The sequence below is a fragment of the Chlamydotis macqueenii genome, chromosome 6, assembly GCF_036417535.1.
Source record: "Chlamydotis macqueenii isolate bChlMac1 chromosome 6, bChlMac1.mat, whole genome shotgun sequence".
Lineage (NCBI taxonomy): Eukaryota > Metazoa > Chordata > Aves > Otidiformes > Otididae > Chlamydotis > Chlamydotis macqueenii.
Window position 1 is genome coordinate 31,726,081 of NC_141561.1, and position 21,796 is coordinate 31,747,876.

The following is a 21,796-nucleotide window of genomic DNA, read 5'->3' on the forward strand; positions in this document are numbered from 1 at the left end:
CCTGGAAAAAGCACTTGGCAGCACTGCCCAAACACAAGTCCCATGCCAGAAATCCAGTACACAGATTCCTCTGCATTATTCTTTTCCAAAACTGAGTCTGAAATACTCAGAATCCTATTGCTTCTATATTTTTTTTTAATAAATAGACTTGACATAGTGGAAGGTTGTCAAGTTTTTTAAGAATTGTCTTAAAAATTGACTGACATCAAGGTATTACTATTCATTATTTTATTTCTGATCCCTGTTGCTGCTAGAATTCTGAATTAGTTTAGTTTTTAAACCCAAGAGGTATGAATCTTTAGCATTCATACAAATAAAAAGGAACAATATTTCTTAGCTATGAGTGTCTGTGTGGGATTTATTTTGGCATGCGCTATATTCACATTCAGGCTTTCCTGGCTGTAGCTTGTTTTAAGGACGCTCACAGTAATGCAACACTGGGGGAGATGAACCCAGCACCGTTCCTCATTCTCCTTCACAGTAGGAACTGCCTTACTGATATGTAAATTGTTGTGTAGGAACAAATAGCAAGGCAGGAAAAGCTTGAAACCCGACCATTACAATTTTGGGAAAGCTTTCCTAAATCACTGAGAAGACGAGACTAAGAGGGCAAGAATACTTAATGGCAGCCTCACCTGTCAGCACGCTGGGAATACTCCTCAAGCCTCACTAAGAGAATTAGTACCAGTTTCAGTCAAACACACTACATGCGTTGTCAAACTATTTGGTTTAACCGTGATAATTCTGGTAGCTGTTTACTGGTGAAGAGCTATTTTATGTAGAACACTCATTCAAGGGATATTTAAAAGACTGCTCACAAAAGCATCCACTGACTGTCTTAGCTGAATCACACCTTTTTCGCTGTGCTTACCTGCTGCCAGCAGTGACTAGTGTAGAAGGCTGTCATCCACGTTCGCTGAAGGCCACAGATTGACAGAAGGGGAAAAAACCAACCAACCTTGTAGCTGCTTAGAAAATTCATTTTTAAATACTGCAAATACTACTGTAACTAACTAAAAGAGAGGCTTAGCAGCTACCAAGCGTGGGGAAACGTTAGCAACATGGGCCTCAATTATTGATCCTGCAGGTGGCAGCAGTGTTAGATTACTACAACTTTATTGAAATTACTGTATTTAAATAAAATAACAAGTTCTTATCTAGTAACTGTAGATGCATGGCCCTGGAGAGAGCAAGGGATTCTGGAACAAGCAAGGGGTGAAGAACCAGCCCTTAAGGTGTACAGTATGTTGTTAAGAACTCCCACAGAGGGGTGGCTGGTGCTGTTGCCCTGCCAATGTGCAGCTGCTATATCGCTTTGTCCTTTTGCACAGGCAAAGGTGACAATTGTCCCTTGTCAGGCAACCTACGTGAGCATTCCACATAAACAGAAGTGCAAAGTGGTACGTGCTGTTTGAGAAGACTGTTTTCTCAACTGTGACAAAGATGAGCTGATCCGTAGTCGAACAAGCACAAAAACTGTCAATGTTATACTCATCTTCAGCATTTTATGACTTAAGTCATCTGCTTCAATGACTCTTCCCATAGCGTGTTGTTTCACGCAGGATAGGTTGAACAAATTCCACTAATTCTTATGAAGGTAAGATGATGTGTAGTATAACATCACACACCTAATGAGTTCCTTACGTGCTCCTAAAACAGCCCGAGGCTTATGTTCTCTCGTGACCCAGATATCATCCACATTAGCAGCAGCCAGTCCTGCCAGTTCCTCCCTGTCCCAGTCACGTCAGCATCCAGCCACAGAGACATGACTCGGTCTCCAGTAATGCACCTGAACTCTCTGCAAGCCAGTCTGAGACTTGTTTTGATAGCACCTGCCAGGCCTTAGTCTAAACCTGTAAAAGAAGTGATGAAAGCAAAGATGTAGCCTATCAACAGCATATAGTTTACAGTAATGATACAGAGAGAATAATTGTTTTGCTATGAATAGTAGTTTTGTTAGTATCAGCCTCACGATGCAAAACACCTGAGTCAAAAAGACAAGGTGAGAGGTATGAGTTAACCCAAATCAGAGTTTATGATTTAAACAATCGAGCATTCCTAGGTGCCCTACATGTGGGTGCCCTGTGAGCCCCTTTTATTTGCAAGGCCTTCTCAAGGATGCAAGCCTATCTATGTCACAGCAAGTAAAGTTCCCAATTCTTCTCACACCTGGATGCTAGCAGGGAGTCTCTGGGCAGCAGGTGATGCTCTCCCTGGGCTGGGAATCGCCCAGTCAAGTGAGCTCATTTCCTGCCCAGCTCACGTGGGCCTTCCTCTTGATGAGCTGGAGAGGCTGAGTCCTTACCCTGCTTTTCAGGGAGGTGTGAGTGGGAAGCTCTTCTTGCTTTTTCTCCTGGGAGAGATGCAACGTTTTATGAAGCTGATGACTGCTTGGAGAATCTTGGTCGCTACTAAAGAAGAGATTAAAGTTTTAGCATTTTAGTATGTACGTCTCCAAAAAGCTAATTACACAGCTACGTAAGACCTCTCAGTTATGAAGAAGGCTGATGAATCTACACAAACAAGGTAAGCATGGCTTTTGAAATGGTATCTGTAAAAGGTATGGAGGAAGGGAAGGAGAATATACTAGCTGTTAGATTTCAGACAATAAGCATTGAGAAAACATCAATGTTCTGTTGCACATACTTCTTAAGTACAGAAACAGTCCCTTGAAGCTATCTTGTACCTGTAATATTCTTTGCTGCTCGAATATGTCCTTTGGCAAAAGAGGAGGAAACAAACTAAACTAGAAGAGGGGGTCTGTTTTCCACCTTGTGTAAGGAACTACACATAAAAGTTCAGAAAACTGAAATTCTGACTGATAATGAGCTACTAAATACTTCCCCCACCTATTTTCTTTGCTTCCCCCTTTAAAATTAATGTGCTTGCTTTCTTTACCTCGTTTTTGGAGCTGCTCTCTTCAGAGTTCTTTGGCTGATGGTTTTTGACAATTTCTAGCTGCAGGCTGTCAAACTTAGATTTGAACCAGTGGTGAGCTGCTTCTAGGCTAGTTGTGATCTAGGGAAGAGAGTGTAATTAGAACTGCAGAGAGAACAGTTAATGCCTACTGAGTTCCAGTTTTTGAGCTCTGTGCAAGGTGGCACAGAACAGCATACAGCTCAAATTTTTCTCCTGTACACAGGGGCAGGAGCTCTTCCATTGCTGCGAATATGATGTATCAGAGAGGTCCTCAGTACAAAGCTGTTCTTCTCCTGGGGGGAAGGAGGGGGTAATGAAGTCAACACAGGTCTCCAACACAGCATAAAACACAGAGGCACTGGGAAGAAGGGGTGTAAAATGTATGCTGAGTACCACAAACCCCTGAGAAAGATGAGGGAAGACTAACTTTGCCTGAAGAATGCTGTAGAAATATTCTCTTTCTACTAAGGTCTCCTTCTAATCACAGAACAGTACTTGGATTGATAAGCTGCATGCAGGACCTCAGGCTGGGGCACCTCCATTACTTTTTACTTTATGCTGGTCAATACCCTAGAGAACATCTAAACACCTAGATTTCCAGCCCAAACTGCTGTAGTAATCCATGCAAGCTATAATAATTTGGATATTGTGGTACAGTAGTGTAAGGATGAGGTGATGCAAGGACAAATGACTTCTTGGGGTGGGGGCTGCGAAATGTGGTTTTGCGTGATGGCACATATAGAGTGACACAAGAGCAGCTCAGGGGGCAATTTACTTGGCCACAACACTTTCGTTTGGTTGGTTAACAAAGATATTCTGAGCCTGATTTAAAAAAAAAGTAGGCTGTGGGGGACAAAAGCTCTTCTTACAAGCCCCACTAGATTCAAGTGATTCACAGAAAATATAAAAACTTTAATTTTTTTTTTTAATGTATGATAAACACCACTTAGTTGAAAAAGCCAAGGGTTACTTGGTGCATACACTGAAATACTATCTTGTTATTTTCAGATTTATTATTCTAATACTAAATAGCCTCACCTGTTCTGACTCTATGCTGGCTTCCTTCAGTTTCTTTTCTGTTTCCTGTTTGTATTTCTTCAGATGTTTGACTGTTTTTTCCAGTTTCTAGGTAGAGAAAGAAGTAAGTAATGTTAATTTCTAGAATTTTTTTTTCATATAACAGAAAGAGTCTCCAATCTTTACTGTAAATAGCTTCAAGTTCTATCACTTTAAAAAAAAAAAATCCACAACCCTGTCTCTCTCTAAAGCCAGATACATAGTGAACATTTGTTAAGTTGTTACTTGGGCTCTCTGGAGCAGACACAGTAAGATTTATAGGAATATCTTTTGACTGAGTTCATAAAGTCTTTCTACCACCTCTTCTACAACCTCATAGATTTTGCACAAAAATGCTTCCATAGGTGTCTCATCACTTTTTAAATGCTGTTATAACTTTACCTGACATTCATTTTCCAGCTGCTGCCTTTGCCTTCTCTCTGCTTCCAGCTGGGTCTCCAGCTGCCTGTTCTGCACTTGCACTTGATGCTGTTTGTTCAGCAACACTTGTATCTCGCTCTGCACACTTTTAAACTCTGACACAAATTTCTGGATGTCCTGTAACTGAAGACAAGACAAGAATGAAATTCCAACAATGCTTTAGCAGATCAGTCTCTTCAGGAAACTGGTCAAGAAAGCTCACCTGTTCATAATTGTTCTTCTGATACTCCTCTTTCATTGCTTCCATCTTCCTCAGTTCAGATTCAGTCTCCTGGAAATTGTTGAGAGAAACAAAACTTCAGGAATTTTTCAGGCTCACTGGCTGTTACATGGGAACTATTTCTGCAGATGTCTGCACGTGGTGTCCTTATTTCTTGGCCTATGAGACTGAAGTTAAGAGAACCCATGCCCCACCAGGGAAAGGAGAACAAGCAGGTGGCAGAGTTGTAAAGGAATCTAGATTCTCATTTAGGTTCAGGCACCAGCTGAACCATTAGTTCTGTGGCTATAAAGGATGGAAGGGGACTAATCACTACACAAGCAACGTTTGGCCCAAATGATTTTTAAATAGACTGTATCCACAAAATGATAAAGAGGACAAATGCTACTGAAGGGATGGGACTCTACGGCATCATATTTAACATGGTGGGGAGGGACGACAGAAGCAGCCACACAATTATTGTAGCTGCTATCAATCTACTGATCTTCTGTTCAGAATTTGAGTCCAGGGTTAGTTTTATTTTCAAGTCTAGCTCCACTACAAAGGATCAACACCAGTCCTACTCAGTAGGAGAAAAAAGGAGTTCTCAACTAGGACATCTGTCTTCATTGAAAAATGTGTGCTTACCTTTGCCCTTTCTGTGTTAGCTTTACAGGCTAGGCATTGTCTGACTTGAGCTCTTTGGCTTATTAGCTGTTCCCTGTAACTGGACAAAGACTTTTCCAGCTCTATTACTTTCTGTCGCAGCTCTTTGTTATCACAAGAAACTTCAGCCAATTTGGAGGAGGATTCTTCAAGGGATCTCTTTACCTACGGGAAAGAGGAAAAAGTGATTTCACCCTAACTGCAAGAATTACTCCATTCCATACAACACTTAACAAGCAGCACACCTAATTGATTTGCTGTATCTGAAGTATGCTACAGCACCTGGTGTTTTGAATTTTCTTAAATATCCTTCTAACAAAGGGGGAAAAAGGTGAATGCTGGGATCTTAGTAATACTACGGTATTACTGAGCTGAGCTTTATGATCCAGCCTCTAAGAAACAAAGCAGACTTCCAAACCAGTATTTTATCCCCGGAGATTGCTGTACAACCCCAGATTATCCTTTTGAAGTCACTGGAATGACTGATATCAATGTCTAGATCTTATGTATAATGAGGCATACAGTGTCGGGGGATACAGAGTGGTACTTGAAAAAGGTAGAGAGCACGGGTACTGCTACGCACAGCAACCGAAGAGTCTGTCCACCACATAACAAAATTCTATTTGTTGTACACAAGTCATGGACAACTCCATGATGAATGGAAAAGGAGACAAATATTTGCAATGAGCTGCTCTTGTTCTGTTGGAAAATTGTAAGGCAGGCCTTTTCCTGTGGAAATCATTCTCTCAAATCTTTTAATTCTATCCCTTCTCACCTCAGCAGATTTCTGACAGGCAGCCTTCCTAAAAGCCTCTCGTTCAGTTTGAAACTGCTTCTTCAAAGACCCTAAGTGCTCAGCATACATCTTTTCTTCAGCCTTGGCTTTTTCCATTAACTGTTCCCTTTAAAGATAATAAACAAATTCAATTATTCATGTTTATATTTAATATGCTTTATTTTTTAAACACAAGAATAGGAAAGACAATTCCATTATAAATACTTTTGCCTTGGATATATCCTCTGCATCACTACTGTTTAAAGATTGGAAAGTGTCTTCTAGTATTTCATATTTCATTTATTTAAAGGGAGGTTCAAAACAGCTATACCAGGTAAACAGACATTTTGGAAAAAACACTTCAGGACAACTTACTTTCCTTCAGAAAACTAAATGGCTAAGCCTGTTTAGATAAAGGATAATAAGGAGATTCAGACTGCACCTACACTTAGGTTTGAGGTTTTACTTACGTGGGGAATTCAAACAGCTATCCTGTGCTCGCCTTGCTATAGCTACTGCAGGCCACTTCAAACTGTTAGTGACAGCTGCTATTCTCATTTAACAGCTGTTTGTAGGCGTGTCATCATGACCCTGGGTAAGCAGTTCCTCAGTATACTAGTGCAGGTCCAAGGGTCATTATAAGAATGACTGAAAGACTCCATTTCTATAGTTCTGCATGAATCTTTGCCATGCTGCTGGCTCAGCATACAATCAGTGCTGGTATGACAGATGAGTAAAGCCACAGAGCTCTGATCTTAGTGCAAAGTAGTGTTTCTGCTCAAGTGTAGTATCATGGATCTGGTCTCACCTGGAGATCATCAGCTGTTGATGCTCAGTTTCTTTATTTTTTAGTTCATATTGAGTTTGCATCAGCGTACTCTGCAGGGTATTGTTGACCTGCAGTACTTCTTCCAAACGAAGAACAAGTTTCTTGTCCATTCTAGCACTTTCTAGTGCCTTACAAAGTGGTTTCACCTGTGCAGTAAAAACAAATCAGATTTATACTTACCCAAATGAAAGGAATATTAGAAAGGAATATTTTTTCCTCCCCAGTCAGTATCAACTTAGAGGAAGTAATGGTGTCTTCACCACCTGTCTGATTACAAATATCCTAAGCACAGGCATCTAGATGGGAAGCCTTACAATGCCAACCCACTGACTGGCTTAGTCAGGAGGCTCAGAACAACTTGTCATATAGCCATGACTTTCTCAGAAAAAAAAAACGTTCTTTGCCAATAGTGAGTGTGTCTGGGTTGTGAAGTAATCCTTTTGACACCAAGTATTATGAGGAGAGATTAAAGCAATTCCTTGGGCTCTTTTCCCTCCATTTTAATATGGAAAAAAAAAAAGGCTATATAAACTTTCAAAATATCTGTTCATATTATGTATCCAGCTGCAGATTGCAAAACCTTCACCTGTCCCAAGGAATTTTTCTTTAGAGAAGAGATGCTTGCCCCCTTCACCTGGATAACTATTTTCCTGCTTGGCAGCCGAAAGCTGGTAGAATATTTTTGCCTTGATTCACGTGAATGTGTCACATCATATTGTATTCAGAAAAAGAAAAGGTACTTGGCTCAACACCAAAAATGCAGTGGCAGCTGTTACTATGGAAAAATGCAGTCTCTACCTGGCTACGGTGCTGCCTTCCCATGGCAACCAGTTTGGCTCGGCAATGTTCCAGTTCTGTTTCTAAGCTCTGTATCTTCTGCTGCATCTGGCTCCTGAAAATGGAAATTGGATTTTTTAAAAAAATCACACATTAGATCAGTTTGTGCACATCTCCTCTGAAGTGACCCTCTCACAGTTTGGTTGTCTACCTTAACCATATGAAGTTCTGCCTATGTCCTGGTTTCGGCAGAGATGGAGTTAATTTTCCTCTCAGTAGCTGATGTGTTTTGGATTTCATATGTGAAGAATGTTGATAAACACACTGATGTTATGAGTTGTTGCTAATGAGACCAAGGACACCGCCTGGCTTTCCAGGTCTCACTAATGTGCAGATGCAGGAAGCTGGGAGGGACACAGCCAGAACAGTTGACCCAAACTGTCTAAAAAGAGTATTCCATACCATAAACGTCACGCTTAGTGTGCAAGCAGAGGTTGGCCAGGGAGGGCCTCGCGCTCTCTCTCTCCCCTCTCACTCCGTTGCTTGCTGCTTGGTTTTACTTCCATGACCACTGCTCAGGACTGGCTGTATTGGTCATTGGAAGGTGAGAAATCATGCATTGTTCATTTTGTACATTTCAGCATCCTTATATTCTGTTATTATTGTAGTTTTTCCTTTGCTATTCTAGTAAACTCTCTTCATCTCAACTGACAAGTTTTCCTTTCTTCCCAGTTCTTTCCCCCATTCCACTGGGGATGGGGAGGGAGAGCGAGTGAGAAACTGTGTGGTGAGTAGGGCTGAACCACCACAGCCTATCATTGAAGTTTAGTTTCCACAAGATGCACAAGGCCTGCCAAGACTGCAGAGTTAGCTACAAGCACTTGGTGTACTTGGTTCACTAGTGCTATATATGATTCAGTGTTGCAGGAAAGGACACAGAAAACTTAAAACTTGTCCTATAGCTTACTAGCAGGAACCACGGGGAAGGTGCCACTCTCAACTGTATCTTGCCTTCGCCACACAGAAAACAGGTGGTGGTCTTAGACCACAGAAACAGTATCAGTTTCCCTTACTTGTCTTTTCTGAGGTTGCTGATTTCAGTGTCCTTGTGTCTCAGCTCAGTCTGTACCGCATCCAGAGCTGCTTGCATCTGTTTATGAGAAGTTAACGCATGTTCTAGAATGGCTGTCACCTTAGTGTTACCATCCTTTGCTGCGTCCAGCTGGTGCTGCAGGTTTGCCATCTGTAGTACAAGAAATCATTAGGAAAAGGAGCAGGAAAATCAGTCATTAGAGTTTTGTTAAAGGATTCTTTCATAAGTAACCTGCGTGCTTGCAGTGGTGCCCAGAATATGCAATGGTTCTGACACAGAACAGAAATAGCTTCCTCTAATTACATAACCTTTGTTCTACTCCTGGTTTAAGCCCAAGCTGAGTATATGGTGCTGTTCTGGGTTTTTTTTGTGGGTGTTCTAACTAACTGATAGTTCCAGTGCTGCTGAACTCTTGGCATCCAGGCTTCAGGAAGTGCCACAGATGCATGAAGCTGGGTTTTTAGTCAAAACCAGTTGTTGATTGTAATGTTGCTTAGCCTAAGTTTTCATCTGCGTCTCTTTCAAACAAAACACACTCTAAGGTTTTGGTCCCTGTTAATTTTCAGCCATTTCTTCATTGTCATCAATTAGTCAATTGAAATTAATCATCATTCTAATTTGCATTTCATGGTCATCACTCACCACATTAAAGTCTCCTTTATTAAGCCCAGTAGACCATCCAATTTTCAATGATCTTAGAGTGAGAATGTTTACTATGTTCTCCAGTTTTCCTCCTGTGTTCTTTATAGCATTTAACAGAATCCTCTGGCTGACCCTAGGACAATCTCCACATTCAGATGCCGAGTTTCTTGAACATCCATCTTGTTCAAAATGAACTTGGTGTAAAGTACAGCGGTGAGCACAAGTACATAAATCAGATTTCATAGTTTCTTTTCTTGAGCCTGCAGCTGACCTAGCATTACTATCAAAAGACTTCTGTTGCCAAGACCTTGCTGGGGATATTTTCTTTTTGGTGCCGCTCCTACCACAAAATCAGTCAGCCCTTGGAGGCAGTTAAGATGTGAATACCAAAACCAGAAATTTAAAAAATAGTCTACAAAATATCTATTAACTGGAACAAAAGTAGATGCTGTGTCTTATTCTGAAGTCTGCATTACTTCAGGAAGATACTCAAGCTCTCTTCTCTGACAATTTCCATACCACGTTATCCCAAGCAATGTGATTTCCCTCTGTATCTAAGTAGCAGCGAGAGACAGTGCTGACTGGAACTTCAGTAGAAGTCTGTAACATCAACTGTGGTCACAGCTCTACAGAGCCAGCACAGACCCCTGATTCTGAGCACCCCTCTGGTCTGCTCCCACTGCTAGACCTTTCTACAGATAGTTCTCTATATCTGCAAACCAATGGAACTGAGTGTTTTAACTTTCCCAAAATCTGAAAGGATTCAGGTCACAGAGTCTAACCATCAACGTAACACCCAATTGCCTTTGACTATCTGATGGACCATTCTCTATGATGGAGAATAAAGTACAAGAGACACTTTGATTTATTTTGCTTTCTGGAAACAGAAGGCAAAAATAGGACTTTCTGTTTTCCAGGAAAGTGTCCTAAACGTGGTTACATCTTCTGTCTAATTTCTAGATCATGGCATGGAGATTTTGGATATGTTTGACAGTTTGTCCCTTTTGCCTCTTTAGTATTCCAATTAAAAATGTGTTACAAGATTGCTTTGGTATCTTGAGAAGTAAGAGAAGTCTGTAAAGAGCATGTACTGTTACAAGTTCATTCTTGCTTGTGAACAGATGTCTCAATGCAGTTCCTTAAGCTTAGAATAACAAACTCATGATAGAGCAGAGTCCACTTCAGTCTTACACCTACAAGCTTGGTGTCACTGCCTACAATAACACACCTCTTCTCTGTACTTCTGAGCGAACAGCATGAAGCAGAATAACTATCTGCCTCCCAGCAATATAGCTAGAAAAGCACTGTCTGCAACTACTTGTTCTCTTACTGGGGAATAATAATAAATCCTGAGGACTATAGTCCTGTAAACTGTGTTTTCTAGCCTGGATACATGCAATTAACTTGCATGAAAAACAGCTCTGTTCAGCTGAGTTTCTGTAGTTCTCATGTTTGTTTTGATGAAGTGAGGTTCTGTTTCCAGCTGCAGACTAGAATGCTACAGTTTACATTAAATATGCTCTGTCCTTCAGGAAACAGCGTGTTGGATTTGATTTCCAATGGCTGTGTAAGCATTAGTTAGTCTGACCCTAATTCTGAGGGGTAAGAAGTTCTCAAAGTTCTGTTCACCTGATGGTATTTGTTCCCTAGAAATGCACTTGCAAAGCTCAGCAGTATCTAAACATGCATCTACAGCTCTTCCTCCAGTTTCTGCTCTCCAGTCTTAAGAAAAGGGATGGGGCAAAATAGCTCAGCTTTCTCTTAGTGCAGAAACAGAAAAGCACTATTTTATCTGGAACACATAAGCAGAGTGATGTGACAATGTCTCTCTGCCCAGAGCAAATGTTTTATTTTCCCTGAATCCCATAGTAGGAGAAGTGACAAGTGAATGGCTCCTAATTTATCATTACATAGGACCAGTTCCAGATTAGAATTCACCTTGTTTTAATCTAAGTACGATGTCTTGGTCACTTCCTCTGTCACTACCATCAGACCTAGGGCTATTGCAAAAATGTAGCTTTCTTGCTCTCTAATAATCACTACACATTGTGCGCTGTTGGTAAAAGATATTCAGGAATCTTTGCACCACTGTCCCAGATTCTATGACATAGGTCACACTGAAGTAAAAGCTTTACTTTCAGCACTTCATTTACTGTCTAGATAACACCTGCTTAAGAAAGCTTACATATGCTGTTTAGTTTTGCTTACCACTGTGGTTTGCCTCCCTCCCTATCAATTTTTTTTTTTTTTTTAAGTTTTCCATGTTTCTAATCTTTCAATCCATTTTCTACCCCTACATTTTGTTTTAATGCCCCCTGGTGGTTCTTAGCCATTCTACTATTTTCACACATAAAGCAACTTCATTATCACAAATCCTAGAGATGCTACATCAAAAGCATCCTGTCACCCAAAGGCAGTATAAGCAGGATTGAAGATCATTTTATACAGAACTCAATATGTGTTCTTGACACTACATAAATAAATTAAAGAAGAAAAATAAGCACTTCCCTCCAAATTAAGTACTGAAGAGCTAAGGTTAAACAACTTTATCTTTGATGAATGTAAAAAACAAGTTTCCCTTTTGAGCTGACAAATAGGATGCTGAGAGGTACCTGAAGTTTTCCTTTGTCAAGGGCCAGTTTATTCTTGCTGTCAGTCAGCTCTGCCAGCACCTGTTGCACCTGCTGCTGGGCATACTGAGGAGCAAAGAACAGATGTCACCACCCCGTAGGAAAAACAAGGCAAAAAGCAACAGAAAATGTGCTCAGTCTCCTATTTCTCCCTGAGTATTTTAACTTGCCTCTGTTGCTTCAGAACCTATTTTCAATTAGGTGAAACACTAAAACAGATTTAAAAAAAAAAAAATTAAAATATCCAAATGGCATAAATACCTCCAAGATAGCTTATCTCTAGGAAGAACTGCTCAAACTGGTATAACCTTCCAGATGGCCACAAGAAGGCCACTGCCCTAGAAGCACAGGCCACAGAAATGGACAGATGAAAGAAACCTTTGACAATAGGGAACAGAGAAGCAAAAGCAACTATAAGAATGAGAAGGCACAGACAGAATTAAAATAACTTAGAAAGACAGTGAAAAATACAAAAAAAAAATAATCAGACTACTTCTTAAGGTTCTGAATGCTCTATTGATTTATAGTCTTTAACTGATAACTGCAAAGGAGTTCTGTGTTAAAGTGATATACATGTTACAGGCTAACTACTGTAGAAATGTGATTTTTGATTATCAAATAACAAACATTCAAAAGGTGTTTCAGTTAATTTCTCTTTAGTATTGTGATGTTAGAACCTTAGCAGCAGCTAAGTGTTTCTTAGGATCTCCAATGGATACAACTGGCCATTATATCAAACACTAAAAAAACCCCAATGGTAAAAGCACAGTATTACTAAGCTTTTTCTTAACTTTTCTGGAACTGGTCAAGTATCCTGATCCAGATGACTGAGAGTAGTGAGAAATAATGGAATGGGAACAAGTTAAAAATGGGAATGAGGTCCCAAATGCAAATTTGTCCGCAAAGGGCATAGAACTGTTGTTAATACCTTCCTAATGTACACAAGCTGAACAGCTTGTACATCTGTACGTACATGTATACCTGTACTAGAAAACAGAATGGACTCACAGGATTTTAATGACATACCTAAATGCCCAATACCTGAAGCTCTACATAGTCCTCTTAGCTCATCCCACACAGACATCTAAAAAGATGGAGTAACATTTGAGAGATCCTTTTGTTTTCATTTTTTTTTCCATTTTAGATTCCTTAATTTGTCAGCCACACTCCATAAAATACAGATTACCTCAAAGAGCACCCAGATTCCTGCTGCAGTTACTCATCAGTCAGGTCATCAGTTATCTGCTTTATCAGTGGCTTACCTGCTCATGTGCCAATGCAGCCAAGTGATCCAATAGCCTCCTGTTCTCTTCCTCTAGCGTTTGCAAAGTGAATTTCAGCGAAACCACTTCTAGCTATGAACAAGAAAATCCAACTCTAATTGTACCACTTCAAGATTTCCACAGTGACAACACATGAATATTACAAACCCTCAGCACTACATATGGATTAGGCATAGTCCCTCCTGTTTGAGAAAGCCCTTCTGCAACACTGAAATCATTTGCCGCAGTAGCACAACAATCTTATTACTATAAACAGGGCTTTGTGTAGGTAGCAATAGGGTTGCTACTCCAAAGGACACGTGTATATACATAGACAGGAAAAACATCAAACAGCAAAGTGAACAATATGACTATGGGAAATACCACTTTATTTAGAAATAATTTAGTTAGGAGAGAGTAAGCAAAATGAAAAGAAAACGTAGAGAAAGATAACACTGAATTTAAAGAATAGCTATGTATATTGCAAAATACCTCATTCTCTGTTTTTTCTACTTCCAGTCTGTTCCTTTCCTGTATTACTTCATTTGCTGTTGTCCTTATCTGTCAAAAGAAATGTGAAATCATTGTCACCTGAAAACATCCAGATTCATAGAAATCCTACGCATCTTCAGAACAGTTGATCTGAAGGCTGCAAGTCAACTCCGAAGCTCAGAAATAGTATCTGCAGAGCTGCCCTGTTCTCTCTTCCTTTTCACGCTTCAGAGAGGAGATGTTACAGGTTAAAATATAAGCATAGTAGGAAAGGGGAGAGTGTGTCACACTTGCCACTGCAATAGGAAAAATAATTGTTCTGAAAGCAAATTGGTGTGTAAATAACAACTCCAGCAATGTGGGTCCTAAAGCAGCCTTCGAGAATATAGCTTTAAAACAATGTTTTGTGTACCTCCTGTTGAAGATTTTCCTTTTCTACCAGCAGAGATCTTTTCTCCTGTAAAGCTGTTTCAAGTTCACCTTGCAGTCTAGCAACAGTACATTCCAAAAGCTGTCTCTGTGTGGTTGCTGCCTCCTCAGCAAGACTTGCCTTCTGCTTGTATTTGCCATACTCTGTATGCAAGGCCTTCCTAAAGAAAGACAAAACAGCCAGGCTGGAGTTCTATCAGAACGGAAGGACAGAAGATGGCCTACGTATTAAATACCAAATAGGCCCTTCTGTGTTAATAAGTAACAAGTGCTAGAGAAGCAGAATACAAGGTGGTGAGAATGCAACAGAGGAAGGGGAGACAGAGGCTGCAGATGAGAAAACTCCTCACAGCTCTCTTTGAAGCTGAGCCCTCTCATGCTGCACACTCTGGAGCTCTCCAAGAATGTTGGCATGGGCAGCATTCAGAAGCGAGTCTTGCTCTTGCAGCTTACGAGTCTTTTCTTGTTCTGCCTAGAGGGGGAAAATTACCCAGGCAATAACACGAAGATCAGAATGATGAGGGATGAGTAATTAATTTACAAAGCTGTTAATTTGTTATTGAGATCCTGCATCACCCCTAGAGTGCTGCATATTGTGGTGTGTGCTGCTTCTTGAATAGAGTGTGAAAGCTGAGTTCACCTCACCTTCTTTTATATTTAATTTCAGATTACTTCTACTCAGCTTCTGCATTTACAGTACCTACAATGCCCACTAATTCCTATGTTCCTCTCTCTCAGTGCTTGTTACAGGATGTTTCTACAAATAGTAGTATCGTATTCACACTCTTTCCCCGTAACATATGACTCTCGTTTTCTGTACTGAAAATAAATCTTTGCCAAAGAAGGGCACTAACACTTCATCGCCACCTTTACAGAAATTCCATTGCTATCTGTAAAGTATTTTACTGTATTCCCAGAGATTATCAGTACTAGGAATTAGTCTGTTGTCTGATGTTTGAGTTGCAGACAGTTTTATTGGACTGTAATAGTAGGCTACATACCTTAAGCATGGTCTGATGATCTGAACTGAGTTTAGCATTCTCCATGGCAACACTTTGGAGTGTGGTGCTGAGCTCTGAGCATTGCTGGCTTAAGTGGTCATTAAGGACCTGGTTAGACAGAAGGAGGAGGAGGATGACGACAAACATGTCTTCAGGGTTTTGTTTCTTTTTTATGCATAGTAGGCTGTTAGAAACTCTTTAAAAATTTCTTGCAGATATGGAAAAATCTATTTTAGGTAGAAAGTGTCCAAAAATTTTGTTCAGGTACTCTCAATTTATGGTATACTTATTCCAAGGTGTAAAAAGTTTACAGTAATGGGAAAAAATAGAACAGTTTAAACTACCAATCAGGCATAATCACTTTTTAAAGTCCAGAAAAAAGTAATGTTTCTAAGGCAAAGAAGGCAAAAATTCAAAATGGATCCCTACTAATTTTGTAATTGAATTATTGTAGATAACCAAAGAAAAATGGAACTTTTCTGTCCAATTACCAGTGAACACTATCCAATAAAAAAGTAACTGTTGGGGGGGAAGGGGGAAAAACAGAAAAATGTTTTCTAAAACATGTTCTAAAAAGAGGGGAAGTAGAATAAAGAATTTTTTTTTGAATGTGCTGGGGTCAACCTTTTGTCCCGAAAGGCAGAGGAAATTTTAGCCAAGCAGATACTCCGTATTTAACCCATTAACAGAATATATTCATGTAGAATCTAAAGGTGCAAAGGAATATAGATGTACTACTTCAAAGGTAGATAGAAGAGGGAGCAGCAGCAGTAGTGTGTGTCCTGGTCCCTGAAAAAGACACTTTTGAAAAACCCGATTCAAAAGAAGTATTGGGAAGAAAACTTTCCAGCCTTCAGGCTTGGTAGTCTGGAACAGCAACCTGTGCTAGTGCTTGAGTTACTTCACTGGAAGTTGCTCATTAGCCCACCTTACCTGAGGGCACTAAACTTTGTCTCCTGACCTGCATTTGAGACTTTCCAGTACATGTATAATAATTTCTCAATGTAATCACTTGTTTTGTTATACTTTATTGCAATTTTAAGAACAAAAGCAGCTATTCTCATTACCTGTACTTTCTCTGCTGTTTCTTGTAGGGCAGTCATTTTAGACTGAAGTTGCAGGTTCTCTTTGCTTTGTTTGCTAAAGGACAGCTGTGCATTCTAAGGGGTGATAAAACAGAACATCCACTATGAAAAAAAGTGTAATGTAATTTCACTTCACAAATATCAAGTGTTAGTTTCATACCTGCCTATTTCCTTTAAGCTGTTGTCACATGGCTACGTGCTCTTGCAAGCATCAGACATGGCTCTTACAGTACAAGCCTCTTCCCAAAATATGCCTCGAAATAATAACCAAAGTGCCATCTGCTCTAACTTAGCTTTGAAAGTTGAAGGTGACTTCATATCCTTCTGAACTCAAACTTATTAGTCTCCACTGTAATTAATCTCAGTACTTCTGAACTTAAAAGATCTCTGTGCCAGAAGTGGTACAATTCGCATCTGAAGGAATCCTTCACCAGCACTGTGAGACTCCACATCTGGGCTGAACTTTTACCTCATCTTCACTGAAACTCACTCTTTCAGAAAGGACTTCAGGCAGCACACACAGTCCCTACATAGGCAGTAAGCATACCTCTTTGCCCATTTAGTACTCAGGTGACCACGGTTCTGATTTTTCTGTAGTATTAATCACCAATCCATCTATTTATCTCCTTTGTATGCAATACTTGTGCTACCACAACTGTGTTTTGTGGTCAGTTCTAGGTTTCCAAGGAAGGCATTCATATCACTGTTTTGATATTTCAGTAGAATACGAAAGTTAATCTTCCAAAAAATAAGTAGAGTAACCCCAAACTGGTAAACTAATAAAATAAGAAATGCAATATTAGCCTTGGTCGCATTTGGCACTTGTCCATATAAAAATTCTGACTCTGAAGTGTGGAACATTTGAAAGGCTCCATATAGGCTGCTCTGATCTTTATTTAGTTATTTTTCTCACTAATACTTGTTTACAACTTACTTTTGCTTCTTCACCAAGCTGGGAAATGATACAGTTCCTGGAGTCTAAAAACAGAAAAGAATGTCAGGACATGCTTTTTGTTATCTGTTTGGTAATTTTAAAAGGTGACATTTTGATTTAGTGTTTGAGTTTAGCTAAGTTACTGAATATGCCACAAACAGGTGAGACTTCTACAAATGTGTTGTTCTATAACACTTTTCTTGATAACTTCAATATTTCAGCAAAGTTACTTTAAAAAATGGATTCCATAAATTAATTGTAATTTATTTAACTTCAGAATTAAGCATGCCATCATGCCAAACTCCTACAATATCACTTCTGTGATTGCTTGAACAAATCAAAGAACCCTAAGCCTCTTATTCAGCTATCCAGTGTGTAAGCAACTGATTTGTCCTGGCTATAACCCACAGCCCATATGCAACTTTACAAGTTTTTGTGCATTGACAAAGAACAATAGTTAGATCCCTGCTTAAACTATACAGATCTAAAAGCAGAAGCATTTTTGTTGGAATTTGAATCAACCTGCCTATAATAGCTAGCCTCTTATTCTGCTGCGCTATGTAACATTCTGGGAAAAAAAGGAAGAGAACAAGAGACAATTCAGCATGAGCAGGGTAGGGAGGGAAATCCAGCCAAAATATTAAGACATCCAAGACATCATCAAAGGATCACTCAAAACTTTCTTCAATTAACAAACAGAAAAAGCCTTGATCAGCAGAAATATTTGATACAGAAGTAACGAAAATTTGTACGTCTCACTTAAATTTGTCATTTGCATGTGGATTTGTCCTGAAGGAAAGAATTATTCTGCCATCGTTCTCCTCCATTCAGCCAACTCTGCCACAATGTGACAAGTTTCTCTCCTCTTGCCATGCCTTACACAGAAATGCGGACTGCTTTTTGTGAGCTACAGGTTAATTATCATGTGTGTGATCCACAGAATGACAAACAAAACCTATGGGATACAGGAACACTTCTGTAAAAGGAGTAGCTAGAAATCTAAAATAGGTCCAGAGGGAAGGATCACAAGAACAATAATTATGCTAGGATTTAGACATGGTTGCTGTGGATTATATGGAAATAAGGAATAGACTTTAGGTTACGAACGCCTGCATTTAACTTTTGACAATATGGAGCTTCCCCCTATCCTGGAGTGCATTAAATGCCACTTAGCTCCCTTATAAGCAGCTACTTTCACATCAATAAACTGGCACTCTAAACAAGATCAACTAGAGGCTTATCCAAGACGCTTGTCCTTATACTGATGTTTAATAGAGCTTTTTTTTTTTTTTTTAAATTGGCTTCAAAAAGACTCAATACCAATGGGTGTTCTACTTGCACATCACTTCAGGAATCATGCATTAATGGTTACTTGCTAAGAGAAGTCTCCTCTGAAAAGAATTTATGCTGTTGGAATATTTTCATATTACTGTTGTCTATTCATTACCCTGATGACAACTGTCATCAGTTTCTTGTAGGTAAGAAGAGGCTTTAGAAACATCCCATGAAAACTAAAGACCTTTAATATTGCGTCACCTCTTAAGCTGCCCTCCATTCCTGTTGACTGGTACACCTGCCACCGGTTTGGAGGACCTCAGCGCTTGTTTCCTCTCACTGTGGAAGCAATGACAGAAGGGCTAAAAAGATAGGACAAAAACTCACTGTCATACCCAGCTCAGCTTTCAGTTGTGTGCACTGTTGCTCCAGTTGGGCAGTTCTTTCCTCGTCCTCTTGCAGCCTCACTCGGGCTAACTGGACATCTTTACGCAACTCTTGGCAGTCCTGCTGTAATATTTGTACCTGCAATGGTATCATAGATTACTCTTTAAGATCCAGAATTCAGTCAGGGAAACCTAAGCAAACTTCAGAGCCTGAAAAGTGAATCTAACTGGAAAAGATATAGCCTGATCAGCTTCTCCTCTCTTTCTGCTTGTCCCAATCTTACACAGAAGACTTTTATGGCAAGCGACTCAATTTCTATATGTAACACGCTGTATGCTTCTAATCATCTTTACATGACTGGCAGAATCTAACAAATTTGCACAATTAAAGATTATGGAAAAGATCAAGCTATAAAAGATTAAGGTGAATGCAACATTCAAGGCACTTAACAAGTCTGTCTCATGCCATTTTGTGAGGAGTTCTCTTCTGACCTATGCTTGTACAAAATGTTGTAGTCATAAAGATTCTCAACTGGTTTCTAGGAACTACATCCAAATTCTTGCTCTTCCTCCCAGACAAGAAAATTAAAACAGATTAAAAAAAAAAAAAAAGACTGAAAGTTTCTCAAACCTGCTTCCGTTCTTCTTGTACTGTTGTTTCCATGTCCTGTACATGACACATCACAGCTGCTTGGGATTCCTCCAAGGACTCCCGGAGGCAGATCTCCTGGGACAGCTGTTCTGTTAGCTAGAGAAAATAAACACTTTCTGACTCAGGTCTAACTAAGTAGATTGGACAAATATTTCGAGATCATACACAAAAGATGTTCTGTCTGTGTATTTAGTTATGAGCATGGCTGGCAGACTCCTTCAGGTTGTGCGCATTCCAAAATTGCACACAGAATATTATTTAAGGATCATCTTCGTCAAATCTTTAAATAATACTTGGCAAATTCAGCCTCCTACTAAGCTCCTTGCTCTTGTACTTACCTCCTGAAGTCTACAGCTAATTTTCTGGTTTGTGTTCCTCAGTTCCTCAGCTTCAATCACTACATCCATCTATAGAAGATGAAAGGAACAGATATTTTTATCCTTTCATATTCATAATTATTGCAAAAGCAATAGGTATTATAAAATGCAACTGCCATGCTAACACCTAGAACTTGATTCCTATCTCCAGTCTCATGTTCTCTGTTCTGAAGCACTGAATATAAGAGTGCAAGCACTAAGAAGCAATGCATTCTTTAATACAATCAATGAGACTGAGTGACATACTCCATCAACGTTCTCTTCAGGGAAGATAGTAACAGAAGTGTGAGACTGAGTTACCAGAGAAATGGAAGTTCCTGGAAAAGCAGAAAAGCTATTGAGAAGTCTATGCATGAAAGCTAGGATGAACTTAAGTCACAAAGCGGAGAGAGTTACAAATCTCAAATTTGCTATGTAAATCCATCTTTTTTTTTTTTTTTTTTTTTTTAATTTGACGGAAGCACAGATTCTCATTTTCAAGTGTTTGCTCTTACTGCCAACAATATATCATAAACTTCTTTTTCCAGCTGAGTATACTTTCTGTTTAACTACGTCAGAGATGAACGTACTTAAAACCAAGTCTGTTGATACTTGGAACTATAATAAGAATCATAACGTTTTGTACCTTCGATGCAGTTGTAATCTCCAGAGCAGCACTCAGTCTCTGAACTTCTTCTTTGGCCTTTTCTCCAGCCTCCTTCAAATCACTTAGGTGTTGGTGCAGCTTCATTGTTTCTTGCTGTACAATCTTCATTTCTTGCAAATGCTCCTCATGCACTGCATTCAGGCGCTGCTCTAACTGGGCTGCCACAAGGAAAAGCCAAAAAACTTTCATTATGGAAAAAGCATATGGAGAGACAATGAAGAACAAAGTGGTAAAAAAACCCCCGTTTTACTACCTGCATGCTTTGGATTCAGTTCTTTTTCTGTTTGCAGCCGGAAGACATTTAATTTCAGCGTCTGTACAACACTCTCTAACCGACACATTCGATTCACCAGTGTTTCACAGTTTTTCCACAGTGTATTTTCTCCCACAAATGCTACCCTGGCCTGCACAGGGCTAATGGCTGGGTGACAAGCAGGTGTTTCTGAGGCCTTTGAGTGGGAATGATCAAGCCTGAAAAGGAGAAAAGACTGACCTACTCTGTGTATGCACACATGCAATGTCTTACAGATGTGATGAGAGTAGAAACAGCATTTCATAGAGCTGGAAGGCTTCCTGTCACGCCAGGTTGCTGTAGCCCATCACCACTAACTCTGCCAGTACCAGCTCCCTCACAAAGAGAAGAGCAAAGCACGGCAAATGGGTGCAAACTGGAACAAGAGGAGGAAAATCAAGAAAAGCGTGAGCTCTCCAAGAAGGAAAAACCCTACCCCTGTTTTCTCCCTACCTCTGCCCATCAACGCCAAGCGCCTCCAGGTCTCGCAGCAGTGCGCTGGTTTGCTCTTCCACCACGCTCATCCTCAGCTGCAGCACCGTGAAGGCCTCGGGCGCGGTGGCCCTGACGCTCGCGGGCACGATCGTTGGCCTGGCCATCGCCGCTCCGGCGGCCGCCCTCTCCCACCCTGCGGGGACCCGCACCAGCCATGGCTGAGATGACCCGCGCACGGCGGCCGCCCCGGGCCTGCGGCACCCTCCCCGTCCCCGCACTCCTGCCCGCCGCGCCCCCTCACCCCCGCCGCGCCCCAACCGCCCCCCGCCGTGGCGCTCCCCGCAAACCCACCCGCTCCCCGCGCGGCCGGTGCCGCATGCGCGCCGAGAGCCGCGGCGGCCGCTGTCCAGAACCTGGGACAAGGCATCCCGGAGGCGCATGCGCCACGGGCTGGGCGCCAGGGCATGCCGGGAGCTGTAGTCCCCTTTTTCCGCGGGACGTCC

The 21,796-nt window shown here is 40.6% G+C and overlaps 1 protein-coding gene across 6 annotated transcripts; it reads right to left on the minus strand.

Moving 5' to 3' along the window:
* Positions 1 to 1,880: 1,880 nt before the first annotated feature.
* Positions 1,881 to 21,687, minus strand: CCDC150 (coiled-coil domain containing 150). Of its 6 annotated transcripts, XM_086751471.1 has the most exons (25): positions 21,645 to 21,687; positions 21,312 to 21,486; positions 20,820 to 21,037; positions 20,546 to 20,724; positions 19,882 to 19,950; positions 19,523 to 19,639; positions 18,901 to 19,030; positions 17,231 to 17,274; positions 16,279 to 16,371; positions 15,212 to 15,319; positions 14,561 to 14,682; positions 14,194 to 14,371; positions 13,782 to 13,850; positions 13,290 to 13,382; positions 12,010 to 12,093; positions 8,736 to 8,905; positions 7,684 to 7,777; positions 6,865 to 7,031; positions 6,057 to 6,183; positions 5,264 to 5,446; positions 4,619 to 4,687; positions 4,378 to 4,539; positions 3,958 to 4,044; positions 2,899 to 3,018; positions 1,881 to 2,411 (listed from the first exon to the last, which is right to left on the minus strand). In XM_086751471.1, exons 2-25 carry the CDS (start codon positions 21,455 to 21,457, stop codon positions 2,409 to 2,411), a joined length of 2,832 nt encoding a protein of 943 aa, XP_086607597.1. In that variant the 5' UTR covers positions 21,458 to 21,486; positions 21,645 to 21,687; the 3' UTR covers positions 1,881 to 2,408. The 6 variants fall into 6 exon arrangements, with proteins under 6 accessions (XP_086607597.1, XP_086607598.1, XP_086607599.1 ...); XM_086751472.1 differs by lacking the exon at positions 19,882 to 19,950; XM_086751473.1 differs by lacking the exon at positions 13,290 to 13,382.
* Between the last annotated feature and the right edge of the window lie 109 nt (positions 21,688 to 21,796).